Source organism: Schistocerca americana, chromosome 4, assembly GCF_021461395.2.
Source record: "Schistocerca americana isolate TAMUIC-IGC-003095 chromosome 4, iqSchAmer2.1, whole genome shotgun sequence".
NCBI classification, from domain to species: Eukaryota; Metazoa; Arthropoda; class Insecta; order Orthoptera; family Acrididae; genus Schistocerca; species Schistocerca americana.
This window is the reverse complement of record NC_060122.1, coordinates 606,927,395-606,945,903: the sequence shown is the minus strand read 5'-3', so window position 1 is coordinate 606,945,903 and position 18,509 is coordinate 606,927,395. Positions and strand designations below refer to the sequence as shown.

At 39.3% G+C, this 18,509-nt stretch overlaps 1 protein-coding gene across 1 annotated transcript in view; it reads left to right on the top strand.

The window, feature by feature from the left end:
- The window catches only part of LOC124612499 (phytanoyl-CoA dioxygenase domain-containing protein 1 homolog), a 63,138-nt gene that overhangs the window by 33,158 nt on the left and 11,471 nt on the right, over positions 1-18,509 (top strand). Inside the window, exon 2 of the mRNA XM_047140739.1 lies at positions 12,008-12,151. Coding sequence (XP_046996695.1) covers positions 12,008-12,151 — 144 coding nt within the window. The remainder of the gene's footprint in view (positions 1-12,007; positions 12,152-18,509) is intronic.

The following is an 18,509-nucleotide window of genomic DNA, read 5'->3' as shown; positions in this document are numbered from 1 at the left end:
AGCTTCGGAAATTTTACATTCAAGTAACTATATTTACTTGATACATTTTGTTATCGAATCTTACCCCAACCCCCTTACTATTAACTCGTTTGTTTTATTTATTTTCGTTTGACACCGTCACTGGAAATGTGAACTAATTTACATGTGTAAATGTCCAACTGTTGCCAGTCATTAGATTACAGTCGTTTTCAACGAAAGGAATTCTAAACAGGAAACAAAATAGCTTCATACATCGAAAATACTGCTGAGCTTAAACTTTTTTAAACATGCACATTAGAAAAGATAAATATTCCCCTCTTGCAACTGAAAGGAGAAACTTTATAAGATAAAAAAAAATTTATTTGATAGAACAAGTATCTCTCTTTTGCCTCTTCTTCTGTCCCCCACCCCCTCCCCCAGCGCGTACAATCGCAAGATATTTCATTAACCCTCAGTGCTCCTCACCCCATAGTCAACCAAGATACCTAAAGAAGAGCACCAATATGTTCACAGTTTCTTGTAAAGGCAACCCAGTGCAAAAGTAACTTCCTCAGATTTACAAATAAGGTAAAGAAGCACGAATGCTGTTGCTGCTGGACCATGAAGTTGTTTTTGTATGTCAATCCTTAAAACAGGTGGAAATTTAAGTTCAGGAGTACACTATTTGTTAAGAAGTGTAATGAATTGCACAATTAATTGACTGCAGAAATCTCTCAGAACATTGTGTGTTGGTCAACTATCGCCAATTGTTTCACATTTTCCTGTGTCAGAGAGGGGGACACCACCATTATGAGCATGCCTGCAACAGACCTGGCGTTCGCCGTGCCTAGCTGACGTGACGTCACGAACAAGCGCCGAGGCCTTCCTTTGAGTTGGTGTTGGACGGATCCGCCAGTACGGTAGAAGAGGAGGTAGGGCTTATTGTCTTGTCAGTAGAGAATTTCTAACAGCAGAATGGGTCCAGTAAAAATGTTGTATCGTTTCCACCGACACTCGGAAAAGATAGTCTTTCCGTTATTTTATTTCTTAGTTGAGCATCTGTCCGTTTCTGTTTTGCCTTCCCTCACGTCCTGTGATTTACGGGCTCCAGCTGTGGACCCACGATCGGTGTCAGATTTTCTGGCAGCAGATTTTGTCAACCAGTGAATGGGCATCTTGGCTGGAATGTTTTCTACAGCCAGTCAGGTCGCAAACCAGTTCACGTGGGTTAATCCTCAGGAACGAAACTGTTTTAGTTCAAGTTTGTAATTTTTAAAGTTTCTAGCCATTTTTAAGATTCTCAGTTCCCATGATACTCTGTTCTCCGTAAATCGGCTGAAAAATTTAGAAATTTATGCACTGCTGTGCAAAACTTACAGGCGAGCTAAATACAACAAAAATGGTTCAAATGGCTCTAAGCACTATGGGACTTAACATCTGAGGTCGTCAGTCCACTAGACTTACAACTACCTAAACCTAACTAACCTAAGGACATTACACACATCGATGCCCGAGGTAGGATTCGAACCTGCGACCGTAGCAACAGTGCGGTTCCGGACTAAAGCGCCTAGAACCGTTCGGCCACATTGGCCGGCTAGATACAACAACATAACGTATCGGCAACTCGATGGAAATAACTGGAAGTGCTGAAGCATGTTGCCAGACGTCTCCCAGTCGTGCTGGGAGGTCAGCCTGGTTATAGCACCAAATGGGGCTGGCCCCGCATCACAGCGCAGTCGAGAGTACGGTAAAAGACACTGAGTGTCAATCAGCGAAAGCGGGGTGCACTGTCGCGGGATTCTTCATTACAACATGTTCTGGATACAACATCTGGGTGATTTCACATGGGGATGAATTATCGGGAAACTGGAAGAAGGACGAAGTGTGATATTTGTAGCCCAGGAGTTTGGTATTGCTCACAGCTTCGTTTCACATGCGAAGAGGTGGGCAGCCATAGTCAACTATAGAAGCAGAAGACCACTACACCATGCAAAAGGCAAGAAGGGACACACATCGGACAGAGGGTGCAATTTGCAACCACATTTTAAAAAGACTGCAAGGCACAGAGTCTTACACTCAACAGCAATAAGGGAACTGCAATCGTCTCTTTGCTCGACTACCAATATGTGTTCCATTGACATCTGTACATCGGCGGCACTGTTTGCAATGTTGCCAAGATCGTAGGGACTGGATAAATGAGAAATGGAGCCACATGCTCTTCTCGGACGAGAGCAGATTCAGTCTCAGTAGTGACTCTGGCCATAAGCTCATATGGCGAGAGGTGGAATCATGTAATGCAGCCAGGAACAGTGTCAAACATAATCATTTTTGTAGTGCAGTTGTTATGATGTGGGGAGGCATAATGTTGCAGGGACGTACTGACTTCCAAATCTTTGACCACAATACACTCACCATCAATGTTATTGTAACACTGTACTCCTTCCCTATGTGCATCTTTTCAGTGGTGGATTCGGCCCTGATCTCAATGTTATGGATGACAATGTGCGACCACATCGAACAGCTTAGATGGAGGAGCTCTTGGAATGACAGGGTATTCGGCGAAGGTACTGGCCTCCCTGTTCCCCCAAGTAAAATCCCATCGAACATGCGTGGGATATGCTATGGAGATGTATTACAGCAAGTCCGCATACACCAATGACCATCCGACTGTGGTGGTAGAGGAATGGAGTGTCTTACCACAAGAACTCTTTACCAGTCTTGTGGCCACTGTGGAAGAACTTTGCAGAGGAAGCATTGCCATTTGTGGTGAACACACATCCTATTAAGAGCCATATCCCATCTTCTGTAATGTCCAAGGGAAAAACGTAATCATCGTGACTTCAGAGTAATTGTTGTCCTCTTATCCTTTAATGAAAGTGTCATTTCTGTTCGTCTCATTGTGTATTTCATTGTTACCTTCTGTACCATATTACAGCAGTTCTTTCTTCAGGGTGTCCCAAAATAATGTATACACTCTTTGAAACTGAACATCTCTTTAATGAAAGGGGTTAGAAATGCAATTTTAGTGGTGTTAGGTGTCTCATGGTCCGTCTTAAGGTGGTGAAGGTTCAAACTGGTGTCCGTCCATCGCAATACACCGTCAACAATGACTTACGACTGAGCGACATGCCAACTTTATTGTTTCCAACGGAATAGCATCACAGACTTGCTCAATTTGCTCTGTAAGATCATCCAGTGTGTGTGATCCCGCAGTGTAAACTGTGTTCTTGAGAATACCCCACAGAAAGAAGTCTAGAGGAGTTAAATCTGGAGATCGAGAGGGATACTCCATACTCCCTCTTTGTCCTATTCATCTGGCGGGGAATGCAAGATTGAGAAATGCCCTTACATCCAAGTGAAAGTGAGATGGCACCCCATCCTGTTGAAAATAACCATCTTCATTTCCAAACACAACACTAAGACCAGGAGTTATCATTTCCAACATTACCAAGTACGAGTCGCCTGTAACAGTGTTGTCAAAGAAGTACGACCCGATTAACACTCTAGAAGACAGACCGCACCAGACTGTTACTCCTGGTAGATTAACGTGCCTTTGCTCGGTTATGTATGGATTCTCCCTGGCCCAGTACACGCAATTATGGCGGTTAATTGGATGGCGCTGAGGTGGGGTGCTGTGGAAGTATACTGATGTCAGACGCTGTGTCAGTCAGGAAGTGGGTGTTGTCTAAAACGTCTGTGACAAAAATGCATCTACCTCCTATTGGGGTAGTCATGGTCAGAAGGCAACTTGTAACACAGTGGGCGAGTGCGTCTACTCCTGCCCACAGGCAGAATTTGGACAATTTTTGTGCCTTGTGCATCATATGTTCAGCGGTATCACCATGCAGCATCAGCATTGTCCAATTCAGCCATGGTTGTTAGTTGTGACAGCTGAACATTGATAGTGCTGGGATGGTTCAGCCATCATGCTGTAGCAATTGTGGTGAACCAATGTTGTGGTGTGGCGTGGTGGTTGTCCTAATACATGTGGGCATATATTCTTTTGGCTAATGTGATCTGTCTTCGGCTGGTTGCTGCTCATGGGCTATCAACGATGTCTGGACCAGAGTTGGCAACTGTATGAACCAGGTAGCTCACAAAGTGTGAGCATTAATGACCTCTGTGTCAGTCAAGTACCGAAAGTAGCACCATGGTTTTGATGGAGTGCTATCATCAAGGCATGCTTCGTACAGCACTTGAGACAGTTTTTGTTCCAGTGGGTGTGTGAGTTTTCTCTGAATTATTCGTTTCAGTGTCTCATGTGTATTGGAGGATGGTGGTGACAGGATGACATCACTTGCTAGTTTGGTGTGCTGACCTCAGTGACACAGCAGAGCGATGAATTTTTCTGAATTGTCTGTAATGTCTTGGCGTGCAAAAAATGTTCAGCTGTAGCAAACCATAACATCATGTCATCTGTGCAGAACGGCGGGAACTTATGTTTGGCCTTGTGAGGAGGCATGGTGTGCTCACACCTTACATGCGTGTCGCATGTTGTGGTATATAGTTGCTGTGCCGTCCGTTGGAAAGTGGCTGTGGTGTGATGGCAACATGGTGCCATGATTGTTTGTCAGTTGCTGCTGCTATGTCTTGATATGAAATGCCGCCTAATGTGAGTCCGTGGAAGCTTGAAATGCAGGATAAGAACCATGGCTGACTGGTGAAATTATGCCGTTGAGGATGGCGCTAGTGGTAATCACCATCAGATGGATGCCGATTGACAATGTGAGAGTGGAAACCCATTATTGTTGTGGTTGTTGTTGTTGTTGTTGTGCATCAGCAGTGTGGTAGTCAGTCAATGGTTTGTCCCTTGAAATTTTCTATACAGTGAGAACTCGTGTTAATGTATACATGGAGCACTGATGTATTGTTCCTATTGTAAAAACTGTATTGTTGCAAATTGTTACTGTCAACACACAATATGCACTAGTAACTTGAGGTTGATCAAAATTTTCACTCTGTCACTAGCCAATGTTGCTTCATACATCCGCGATGCTCGCACCAGTGTATGTCGAATGTTTGGCGAGATGATGTTGTATTAAGTGTCTCATGGACGCGGATGATCATGATCACGAGCATCACTCACGTATTCATGACTCGGGGTATCAGTGTGATGCACTTTCACATTCTAGATGATACAATAATGAATTATTACCAACCTGCATTCTGTACACACAGTTTTATTTCCACTTAGTAAACTACATAGTATCTGTTTGATATGAAAGGTAAAATAGTCCTTCATTCGGATCTCCGGGCGGGGACTACTCAGGAAGACGCCGTTATCAGGAGAAAGAAAAGTGGCGTTCTACGGATCAGAGAATGTCAGATCCCTTAATCGAGCAGGTAGGTTAGAAAATTTAAAAAAGGAAATGGATAGGTTAAAGTTAGATATAGTAGGAACTAGTGAAGTTCAGTGGCAAGAGGAACAAGACTTTTGGTCAGGCGAATACAGGGTTATAAATACAAAATCAAATAGGGGTAATGCAGGAGTTGGTTTTATAATGAATAAAAAAATAGGAGTGGGGTAAGCTACTACAAACAGCATAGTGAATGCCTTATTGTGGCCAAGATAGACACGAAGCCCATGCCTACTACAGTAGTACAAGTTTATATGCCAACTAGCTCTGCAAATGATGAAGAAATTGAAGAAATGTATGATAAAATAAAAGAAATTATTCAGATAGTGAAGGGAGACGAAAATTTAATAGTCATGGATGACTGGAATTCGGTAGTAGGAAAAGGGAGAGAACGAAACATAGTAGGTGAATATGGATTGGGGCTAAAAAATGAAAGAGGAAGCCGCCTGGTAGAATTTTGCACAGAGCACAACTTAATCATAGCTAACACTTGGTTCAAGAATCATAAAAGAAGGTTGTATACACGGAAGAAGCCTGGAGATACTGATAGGTTTCAGATAGTTTATATAATGGTAAGACAGAGATTTAGGAACCAGGTTTTAAATTGTAAGACATTTCCAGGGGCAGATGTGGACTCTGACCACAATCTATTGGTTATGAACTGTAGATTAAAACTGAAGAAAATGCAAAAAGGTGGGAATTTAAGGAGATGGGACCTGGATAAACTGAAAGAACCAGAGGTTGTACAGAGTTTCAGGGAGAGCATAAGGGAACAATTGACAGGAATGGGGGAAAGAAATACAGTAGAAGAAGAATGGGTAGCCTTGAGAGATGAATTAGTGAAGTCAGCAGAGGATCAAGTAGGTAAAAAGACGAGGGCTAGTAGAAATCCTTGGGTAACAGAAGATATATTGAATTTAATTGATGAAAGGAGAAAATATAAAAATGCAGCAAATGAAGTAGGCAAAAGGAATACAAATGTCTCAAAAATGAGATCAACAGGAAGTGCAAAATGGCTAAGCAGGGATGGCTAGAGGACAAATGTAAGGATGTAGAGGGGTAAGATAGATACTGCCTACTGGAAAATTAAAGAGACCTTTGGAGATATGACAACCACTTGCATGAACATCAAGAGCTCAGATGGAAACCCAGTTCTAAGCAATGAAGGGAAAGCAGAAAGGTGGAAGGAGTATATAGAAGGTCTATACAAGGGCGATGTACTTGAGGACAATATTATGGAAATGGAAGAGGATGTAGATGAAGATGAAATGGGGGATACGATACTGCTTAAAGAGTTTGACTGAGCACTGAAAGACCTGAGTCGAAACAAGCCCCCCCGGAGTAGACAACATTCCACTGGAACTACTGACGGCCTTGGGAGAGCCAGTCCTGACAAAACTCTACCATCTGGTGAGTAAGATGTATGAAACAGGCGAAATACCCTCAGATTTCAAGAAGAATATAATAATGCCAATCCTAAAGAAAGCAGGTGTTGACAGATGTGAAAATTACCGAACTATCAGTTTAATAAGTCACAGCTGCAAAATACTAACGCAAATTCTTTACAGAAGAATGGAAAAACTAGTAGAAGCCAACCTCGGGGAAGATCAGTTTGGATTCCGTAGAAATGTTGGAACACGTGAGGTAATACTGACCCTACGACTCATCTTAGAAGCTAGATTAAGGAAGGGCAAACCTTTGTTTCTAGTATTTGTAGACTTACAGAAAGCTTTTGACAATGTTGACTGGAATACTCTCTTTCAAATTCTGAAGTGGCAGGGGTAAAATACAACGAGCAAAAGGCTATTTACAATATGTACAGAAACCAGATGGCAGTTATAAGAATTGAGGGACATGAAAGGGAAGCAGTGGTTGGGAAGGGAGTGAGACAGGGCTGTAGCCTATCCCCAATGTTATTCAATCTGTATATTCAAGCAGTGAAGGAAACCAAAGAAAAATTCGGAGTAGGTATTAAAATCCATGAAGAAGAAATAAAAACTTTGAGGTTCGCCGATGACATTGTAATTCTGTCAGAGACAGCAAAGGACTTGTAAGAGCAGTTGATCGGAATGGATAGTGTCTTGAAGGGGGGATATAGGATGAACATCAACAAAGACAAAACAAGGATAATGGAATGTAGTCGAATTAAGTCGGGTGATGCTGAGGGAATTAGATTAGGAAATGAGACACTTAAAGTAGTAAAGGAGTTTTGCTATTTGGGGAGCAAAATAACTGATGATGGTCGAAGTAGAGAGGATATAAAATGTAGACTGCCAATGGCAAGGAAAGCGTTTCTGAAGAAGAGAAATTTGTTAACATCGAGTATAGATTTAAGTGTCAGGAAGTCATTTCTGAAAGTATTTGTATGGAGTGTAGCCATGTATGGAAGTGAAACATGGACGATAAATAGTTTGGACAAGAAGAGAATAGAAGATTTGGAAATGTGGTGCTACAGAAGAATGCTGAAGATTAGATGGGTAGATCACATAACTAATGAGGAAGTATTGAATAGGATTGGGGAGAAGAGAAGTTTGCGGCACAACTTGACATGTTCTGAGGCATCAAGGGATCACCAATTTTGTATTGGAGGGCAGTGTGGAGGGTAAAAATCATAGAGGGAGACCAAGAGATGAATACACTAAGCAGATTCAGAAGGATGTAGGTTGCGGTAGGTACTGGGAGATGAAGAGGCTTGCACAGGATAGAGTAGCATGGAGAGCTGCATCAAACCAGTCTCAGGACTGAAGACACCAACGACAACAACAACAACAGTGATATTATTGTTCAAAGTCCCCACAAGTCAATAGGGAGAGAAAATATGCTAAATAACCCAACACTCTTTTCTTTATGTCAGCATATGAGAGATATTTATAAGAGCAAAATATAATTGTGAGGGTCTGCTGATAAAAATAATACCTCCAAACTTTTTATGTGAACACTGTTAAAGTGTTTCTACATAAAACAAACTTCATTGACATTCTACATCTTTATTCTTCCTGTCTACAGATTTACTTGTCAACATAGTCCTCCTTGCAACAAACACATTTCTTGCATCAAGAGACGTTCTTTGATACCATTACTGTACAATGTTTGACCTTGTTGAGAGCCATAGCATTACCTCTGCTTGCACAGCCTCATCGCTATCAAAGTGAAGTCTTTGCAGGTGTTCATGTTTCAGAAACAGATGAAAATCAGATGGAGTCAAATAAGGCTTATGATCAATGACAGTGAACCCTGGGCATCAACTTGTTGCAGATGTCACAGCACTTACGTGTGGTCTGGAATTGTCATGCCGATGGACAGAGTGCTCCATGTATGGTTGAACTCTTTCAATTTGTGCTTTCAGTGTTCTGACGATCTCTTATGCACCAACATATGTTACACACCATCACATTACACACTACAATTTGGAGCCCTCTAGTGGCAGACAGTTGCAGTATGCGTCCGCAAAGCAGTATAGGCGACTCAGTAATATTCATGATATATAATGGCAATAGGAAAATGTTGTCTGTGATACTTGATGATTTTGGCCTCATTCGACTTATCATTGAGGGAACTAAGAAAACTGATGATACAACGACATGCCTGGCAAACCTAAGACCTAACACAATCAAATTTTTTTCTGCAGCACATCTGTTGTGAAACTCAGATCCCATTTCACCATTTGGTTCAGCTTCTAGTGAGTTCCAATTTTAGTCAAATGGAAAGCAAAAATGGGAACAGTTAAAGTATATGGCTTGTATATGATGATAACAACAGTGTCCTCAAGAATGTGAAATAATTTTGACACTGATTTCTATAACTGTTTTTGAAGTCATTTACCCAATAGCGCAGCCCCCTACAACAATTATTTCAGGAGACTGCATACATTATATGGGCTATAGAGAAATTATTCTTGCATATTATGTTAAGACCCTATAAAAAGTCCCAAACTAAAGATTGTTTCCAATAACTCAACAAATGATCTAACTGTCTGTTAAAAGTAACCGGAACCTATCAGGCTATATTGTTAGAAAGCTCCAAAATATAAATAACTTAGCTGCTGTGGTTATGTTATGTGATAAACAGCTTTAGTGCAAAAAATGACAGATACTGTAGTAATTTCTCCAGTATTCATAATGGCAATCTTAAAATTACCTATCTGAAATCGTAAACATTTTTGATGATGGTTTCACCTCAGTTGGCAAAACTGTCCGCAGTAAATAACAATCTGCATTACAGTTTTGAGGGAAACACAGTGCATGCTATTACTTCGCACAAATTAAAAGGTCTCTGCCCCCCCCCCTCCTCCTCCTTCTGTTTCTCTCCCTGTATCTTACTCTCCTTCTCCTGCATCTATCTCCTTCTTTACTATGTCTAGATCTAAAGACATTGGAAAATGTACTTGTATGGAATAAATGAACAAAAACAATTGTTATATAAATTAAGAAAGTAATCTCACGTAACTGATAAGTACATAAACAAGACATCGCTAAGCTTTTGGGTGATGTACTTCACAACTACTGGATAGCCCCCCCCCCCCCTTCCCCCACATTCTCTCTCTCTCTATCTCTATCTCTATCTCTATCTCCATCTCTGTCTCCCTCCCTCCTGACTGCATTGTAATGCTATTGCAACACCGTCACAATGTGACGTGGCAGAAAACTGTAATACTTCCTGCTTTTAGGCACATCCAAAATTATTAGATCGGTAACAAACACTACTCATATAACAGAGGGGACGAAATATGCACAAAACAACTCAATAAAATTCTCTCTTATAGTCTCCTATTGCGACAAAAGAATCACTCAATGTTTCCTTTCTGTTGCCTTTGAGAACATATTGTCCCTATCAATAGAAAACTGGCTTGCAAAACATTCAAATGGACTAGTGAAAAAGCTTAAGACAGCTTCTATTTTCAGAGAACCCTATAAACAGGTAGTAACAACTTGTAATGCTGTCTGTAGCCTTTTTCAAGACTCAAACTGTAGTGTTCAATACACAAAAATACACAGACAATGATTTTCTGAGTCTTCAACAAGACTGTAAAAGTTATTATGGACAAATAAACCATTATTATTATTATTTTCGATTATTCCCATTTAAGAGAGCATTTGAACTTGAATTCCTGTATGATGATTGTTTATGTTTTTTCTGAGTCCAAATTTTCTTCATGTGTTCACTGTGTTGTTTCTTTCGCTCCGCTGTCCATTTGCATCCTGGTCTCTTCTGTGTTGTGGTGTCAAATTTATGTTTTTTGATGATGTTCCTGAATTCAGTTCTATTTTCTGCATCATTTATTGTTATGAGTGCTTGTCTGAGGTCCTCTTCAACTTCTTTTATCCATTTTGTTTTTCTCCTGCTTGAGTTGATGACTTTAAGAATTCGCTTTGAAATTCTGTTTTCATTCATCCTGTGGATATGTCTGTAGAACTGCAAATAAACCATTATTATTATTATTATTATTATTATTATTATTATTATTATTAAGAAACACTATCAATGATAGAGAAATAAACAACAAAAGAGGAAATTTTATAGGAAGACACTTCTAAACCAGGAAGCTCTTGTCACAGTGATTGCTCCAAGTCATTTGTTGTAACGATTTTTTTTAAGCAGCCATAAAAAAGTCTCAGTCCCAACCCTGTTAAAAACCTGTGTAATGCTGATACTTAAATAATTTTCTTGGAAGAAATACACGTAACTACACTATGGTTTTTCCTTCTCCTGAGAGCTATGGAGGTTCCCCTTGCCCCCAGGCTTGGCATTGCTAAGATTATGAAGATGCAAGAAACAAAAAGAAAATTTTGCTGTGGAGGTGGCAGCAGCTACAAGAAATAAGAAATCTATTCCACAACATGAAACCATACACTCATAGACTCTTTTAAAATTAAGGTTAACTCTTCAAAGACAAAGAACACTAAGACTGACTGGGTGTCACATGACTTTAAATTTGTTCATTCTATCATAGGAAGTATTTACAACATGGAACGTTTATTTATTTTCGTTTACTCCATCTTATTGTGTAATTCATTCTCCATTGTCACCTATTTAATAAAATTAACTACTATCTGGACCAGATAGTAAAATCTGGATAACCATTCTTCTGCTTTTGCAGTGTCTTCAGTGTTAGAGACTCAAAGCTGAAATCATTCTTGATTTCATGTATTGACCAACACCTCCAAGCCATGACATCTAAAAACAAGCAGCTCACAGCAGATGGACACACTAAACTTGTCATTCCTTCTTGCAGATTTGCTGTGCCCATGTACCTTACATCACCTGCACATAATAATAAACCATTTGTCTGACAGTATGTTGTCTGAAACTTAACTACTAATAAAACTGTTTATTAAAGGTTACAAACGTCTTTCATAATTTAGAAGGACCAAGGGCATAACCTACAATTTAGACTTTATGCCAATATTCTCATTTCTGTGGTATAAAAAAAATGCATTTTATTTACCTTTTCTATAAAATGTGTTAAATTTTGTTGTTTTACAAACACATATATGCACACAGGCTTGCACATACACCCACGCATGCACGCGCATGTGCATGCGCGAACGTGCACGCGCACGCGCGCGTGCGCGCGCAGTTAAATGTAACACATACCACATCAAAATGTTTATAATTTATATTATCACTCAAACATGCAAACTAACAAGCTATTAATTAAATTTTTTAAACACACATCTGCATGCAATTTGCAGTTATTACAAGATGGATATGTCATCCTGGATGATTTCTTGTCTGATGCTGAAGTGAAGGAACTCAAAACTGCGGGAGAAGAGCTTACTGATGATTTACCAGAGGAATCTTCTCGAACAGTTTTCAGTACAACACAACCCAAGCAGGTTAGCAGGTACTTTTGTTTTTCGTATTGTCTTACACTTTTTGTTATGCAATTGAGAGTATGATTTACTGTGTATCCAACATTATTAATATTTAACTTTGAAAACTTGTGTTAAGTCTAGCGTAAACATGGCTATTACAAATGCCATTTCAAATACAGAAAAATCTTTAAACAGTCACTTTCTCACAATCATCTAAATGTTTCAGAGGATTATATCATCATATTAAGGTACATTTATGTAAAAATTATTTTTAAATGACTTGCTCTTAATCCAGTTGATGATGAAGATGTATTCACCTGAACTGGATAGCAGAAATATAAAATGACAAGTTAAAAATGTTGTCTGATTTCAGTTGAGTTTACATCTAGTTTAAAGGATGGAAATGGGTAATGCAGCAGAATGCAAATTTCAAGTTCAAATAACATTTAGTGTGGTTCCAGAATACAAGTGGATACCTTTCAAAGGAAGATTGAGGTTTTTGGCAAAATCTTTCAGAACAGTCACTTTTAAGTGGTAATGAATGACAATGAAATCTGCTGCATGTTTCATACATCAGGTGTTATCATTGATTTTAGTGTCATATCAAAGAGAGAGCCCTTTCGAGAGTTTGTTTGTTAAGCAAGAGAGCTTACAAGAAAGAAGCATAGGAAGTATATGGAAAGAAAAAGTCTGGAACGGCTACGATGTGACACAGATGACGAATTGCAGCTATCAGAGACTGAACACACAGATGCAAAAAAAAAAAAAAAAAAAAAAGGCTCTGAGCACTGTGGGACTTAACTGCTGTGGTCATCAGTCCCCTAGAACTTAGAACTACTTAAACCTGACTAACCTAAGGATATCACACACATCCATGCCCGAGGCAGGATTCGAACCTGCGACCGTAGCGATCACGCGGTTCCAGACTGTAGCTCCTAGAACTACACGGCCACTCCGGCCAGCTGCAAACTGCAGGGCATTAATAATGAACTGCAGGTGTTCAAGATAGAAGCTAAAAACTAAAAACTAATGCGGTGCATGAGGAAATGAGAGGGGAAAAATTGTAAAAATTATGAAGGACTTGGATGATGAAACTTGGCCAAAAAATATTAACTCCCAAAGTAGCCCAAGTGTACATAAAGAAAAGGTAACCAAAATAGAAACAGAGAAGGAAGCTGGAAAGAATAAAAGGAGAGGTAACAAAATTATCTGGCAATTGTTAGAGAAAATCACATTTTGGAGACCATATCTATTTATTTAGTTTTCAAATTTATATTTCTTTCTGTATGTAGTCATCAAATGATGGCTTTTACAAACATCATATTTTTACAAAGATATAGTACATATCATATTTGAATACAAAGGTTTAATACATCAAATATGTGACTAAAAAGATTAACATATAATGTACACATAATTATTTCAGTGAATATAGACATTTATTTACAAGAGAAAATTTTAATATTGTTTTAAATGGATCTCCAGTATATGCTCTTACTGATTCTGGCAATTCATTGTACAACATTGAGCCACTATTACATAGACTGCACTCTGTTACATTTAATTATGTTCTTTGTCTGTAATAACTGTTCTTATTTCTTGTATTGTGATTATGTACATTGTAGCATATGACTGTGTTGTCCTGATGGCTTATATAAACAAAGATGATGTGACTTACCAAACGAAAGCGCTGGCAGGTTGATAGACACACAAACAAACACAAACATACACACAAAATTTCAAGCTTTAGCAACCAACGGTTGCTTCATCAGGAAAGAGGGAAGGGGAGGGAATGACGAAAGGATATGGGTTTTAAGGGAGAGGGTAAGGAGTCATTCCAATCCCAGGAGCGGAAAGACTTACCTTAGGTGGAAAAAAGGACAGGTATACACTCACGCACACACACACACACACATATCCATCCGAGATACACAGACACAAGCAGACATTTGTAAAGGCAAAGAGTTTGGGCAGAGATGTCAGTTGAGGCGGAAGTACAGAGGCAAAGATGTTGTTGAAAGACAGGTGAGGTATGAGCGGCGGCAACTTGAAATTAGCGGAGGTTGAGGCCTGGCGAATAACAAGAAGAGAGGATATACTGAAGGGCAAGTTCCCAAGTTCCCTCTCCTCTCTTCTCGTGAGGTATTTATTCTTGATAAGGGCATCACAACAGGACACACACACACACACACACACACACACACACACAATGAGTGTAGTGAGATATTTATTCTTGATAAGGGCATCACAATAGGTCTCTCTTATCCCAAATTACATATCAGCCAGTACTGTAGCACCAGTATTCTCTTCAACTGCACATCAGCAGCACAACCACACAGCTTAATTCCATAACTTATAAACATAGAACACTGTTTGTAGTGTTTCATTACACACAATTTTAGATAGTTGGCTAAGCAAATACAATGCACTGCTTATTTTCCTGCACACGTAGTTAACATGATTTTCCCACTGAAGATTGCAATCAAAGTGCAGATAGTCTTCATTGTCTCTAAACAAAATTCCACAAATAGCTCCTTCAAATCTGTGGCACAAGTTGCCTGATGGGAACTACAGTAACTGTCATTTTATAATATTTGCTTTTAGGCCTTGGTTATTAAAATATTTAGTCACCTTATGCATCTTATGTGTTAAAAATACATTAAATACTCCTCATTATCACCATACAACAGTAGAGAGGTGACAAACATCGTCAGCATAAGCATCTTGGGGGACACTGGCATTGACACAACAGATTCCAAACAACCTGATAGATGAAACAAGTATTCAGATCTTTTCTGGTCTGCAGCGTGGTCTGTTAAATAGTACAGGATGCTGTCAATTTTGACAGCATGCCAGAGACCATTCATGTTTATTGACAGGTTTTTTGTGGTCATAGTAGCACTTAAGATACTGGAAACTGCCTGGCAGATTCAGACAGTGCATTGGACTGAGACTCGAGCCCATAACATTGCCTTGTCAACCATCTGTGCCAAACTGTAGACCTTAAGGTCAAAATTAATTTCTTTATGTATGCCATCATAGCCGAATGATTAGCGTCACTGCCTCCTGTGCAAAAGGACCCAGGTTCGAGTCCTCTGCAGACTTTTTCGGGGAATGGAGGTCTGGAACAGGTTCCACTCAGCCTCATGAGGCCAGATGAGGTGATGCTTGAACAAGGAACCAACAATGTCACCAGGATTCATCTAGTGACAATAACAGCTGGAGGACTAACAACCTGCTGAGCACATGTCCCATGATCAAAGATCACTCCTCATACTGTCTTGTACACATCAGTTGGCCAGTCAGAACAGGTCCAAGGTCTGTGTTTTATGAATAAAAAAAAATCATGATTAAATGTCAATGACTTTAACAGAAGTAGATTTTGACAGATCTCCAGAATCTTGTGCCTTCACCACCATATCAGTAAGAGGGCTTGACTACAAACAATCTGCATGCTCGATGCCGACAATGGCATTGAATATAACAATGAGGGCTTCTGTGCTCATTTTATATGTCAAATCATTTAGACACTTCCTCCTAATATCTCAGTTTTCAAATTACAGAGACATGAGCTGACCCTCCAAGATAATCACCATCCATCCAGTCTAAACTTAAACTTGTGTCTTCTCCTTTTCATTTTCACATTTATCTTCTGCAGCATTCCTCTCCTCACAAGGCCTTGCTGTACTCTCGTTCAGGTTCTAGATCAACCCAAATGTCCACCCCCTTCCCCTTCTTCACATAATCAACCAGTGACACTGAGTGATCGAAGAAAGCTTTGTGAATACCATCTTAATTAGGTCAAGTCTAGTAAATCAATGTGCTGCTCATAACATTCATGATAGTGATAGCAAGCAAAGTAGAAAAATCTCAATGTTAACATTTCAGCTGCCACAACTTACTGTATTCAGGTTAGTTATGTTCATTGCAATAAGTTCCTGATTTTGTGTGTATGTTATACTGAACAGTTCAAAATTTAATGTCAACTATCAACAATAAAAAAATTTATGGGGTTCAATGGCCTGTTGTAAGTCTTCCAATTGGACGCCATTTCAGCAACTTGCATATCCCTAACTGACCCCATAATCCTACTGGGAAAAGGGATTGACAGATTAATGTGAAATCTGAACTACATGCCATTCCTGGTGAATCGTAACATCATTGAGAGGTGAAGGATAGGTTGAAGGCAGAGTAAAAAATTTCTGTGGTTTCTCTGGAATTCAATTCCATAACCTCTGTTTCCAGATGCATGCTTTACCACTAGACCCCTAAATTATGATTTAATTGTTCTTAATCACTCAGGTTGTAGCCATCTCGCTTGATTCTTTTGTTTGTGTGATCTTTGTACATTGAAGATTCCTGGTCAGATGATACCATATATATGTATTTGTCTCACAATTCTTTCACGTAAAATATTTGTCTTTTATTATGAATACCAGAGACTGCACAAACACATAATTTAATTTCAAAAATCTCTTTATTTAGACCTGATAGTGAAAATACAAGTGCTAGGAAAAAATACTCATGAACAAAAGTTCAAATGAAATAGAGATAAGTGAATTGGCCTCTTACTGGCTTCAAAGTCTTGACAACATATCTGAAAAGTGAAAAAAATTTCAAGCCTTCCCACTGATTGTTCCTTCACCTAGATTGGTGAGTAAAGCAGAGGAGTACGTGCATAAGCAATTTGAATATCATATTGTCTCTTTCTTGACACAGGATCTTGAGTGATTTTTGTGCTACTTCTTTACTGGTATCAAAATGGAGGATGACAGAGAGAAGATCAAAATACTAAATTCCATATTCCAAAACTGTTGCACTGAGGAAGACCACAAAGCAGTCCCTCATTTCAACTGCCACATAAGCACCAAACTGTCAGATATTGAGATACATGAGCATGTGGTAGAAAATCATCTAAAAACACCCAAGAGAGGAAAGGCAACTGGATCTGATGGGGTTTTATATGACTCTTGAGGTGTTCCATTGCACTTTGATTTAACGCAGTTTTTGTATTCTTGACCATGAACTTTTGAAAGATTATGCTGTATTTCTTACCCAATTGTATTATTGTTGTAATTAAGAAGCTCAGAATCACAGTTATAACTTCTTTTAAAGAACAAACCATGACATATCATGAGTAGAATATTCTAATTCTTTTAAAGGACATCCAACATCCATTTGGGTTAATAAACTGTATATTGATAACAAACATGTCCGTATTGAACTTACCACATCAGTAATCTCTGTGAATCACAACAACCCAACACAGCTTATCAACACATAATGAACATTAATAAAAGATTTCATTTGTCTCTTTACATCATGTAATAACCACAGTCCAAAATATTTATATATCATCTCAGCACTTCTGTGCCTCGTCAACAGATGTAGATGAGCCTTGGAACCTATATTTTCATACCCAACCAACTATTTCCTCTTGCAAAGCTGCTGCAGTTGCCATCCCATCCTGAAGATATACATCATCCCTCGGCATGACTCACCACATGCAGAGAAAATAACAATTCTGCATGATCTGTGCTCTTACGTATGGTACCTTATTTTATTGGAAAGGCTACCTGTAAAGATGACACATTGAGTTGCAGACAGAGACAACAAAAAGTCTCTTATGATTAAGCTTTGTATTCATGTGTATGAGTCATCAGTATGAAGATGTAGGAATACATTTTGCTCCTCTGTGGTGGTTTGTATCACCACACTCTACATAGAGTTTGAAAGAACTTACTCCTACCGCTAGTCTGTCATATTTCAGTGGAGGGCTGAAGGAACCTTAGTGACTGAAGAAAATTACAGATCATTCTTCTTTTCAAGAAGTCATCAAACAAATACACACACTTACGCAACCTATTCCACTGATGTCAATCTATTGTAGAGTTTTGTGCTCATATACAGGGTGATTCAAAAAGAATACCACAACTTTAGGAATTTAAAACTCTGCAACGACAAAAGGCAGAGCTAAGCACTATCTGTCGGTGAATTAAGGGAGCTATAAAGTTTCATTTAGTTGTACATTTGTTCACTTGATGCACTGTTGACTAGGTGTCAGCGTCAGTTGATGCTAAGATGGCGACAGCTCAACAGAAAGCTTTTTGTGTCATTGAGTACGGCAGAAGTGAATCGACGACAGTTGTTCAGCGTGCATTTCGAACAAAGTATGGTGTTAAACCTCCTGATAGGTGGTGTATTAAACGTTGGTATAAACAGTTTACAGAGAATGGGTGTTTGTGCAAAGGGAAAAGTTCTGGACAGCCGAGAACGAGTGATGAAAATGTAGCACGCATCCAGCAAGCATTTGTTTGCAGCCCAGGAAAATCGACTCGCAGAGCTAGCAGAGAGCTGCAAATTCCACAATCAACTGTAT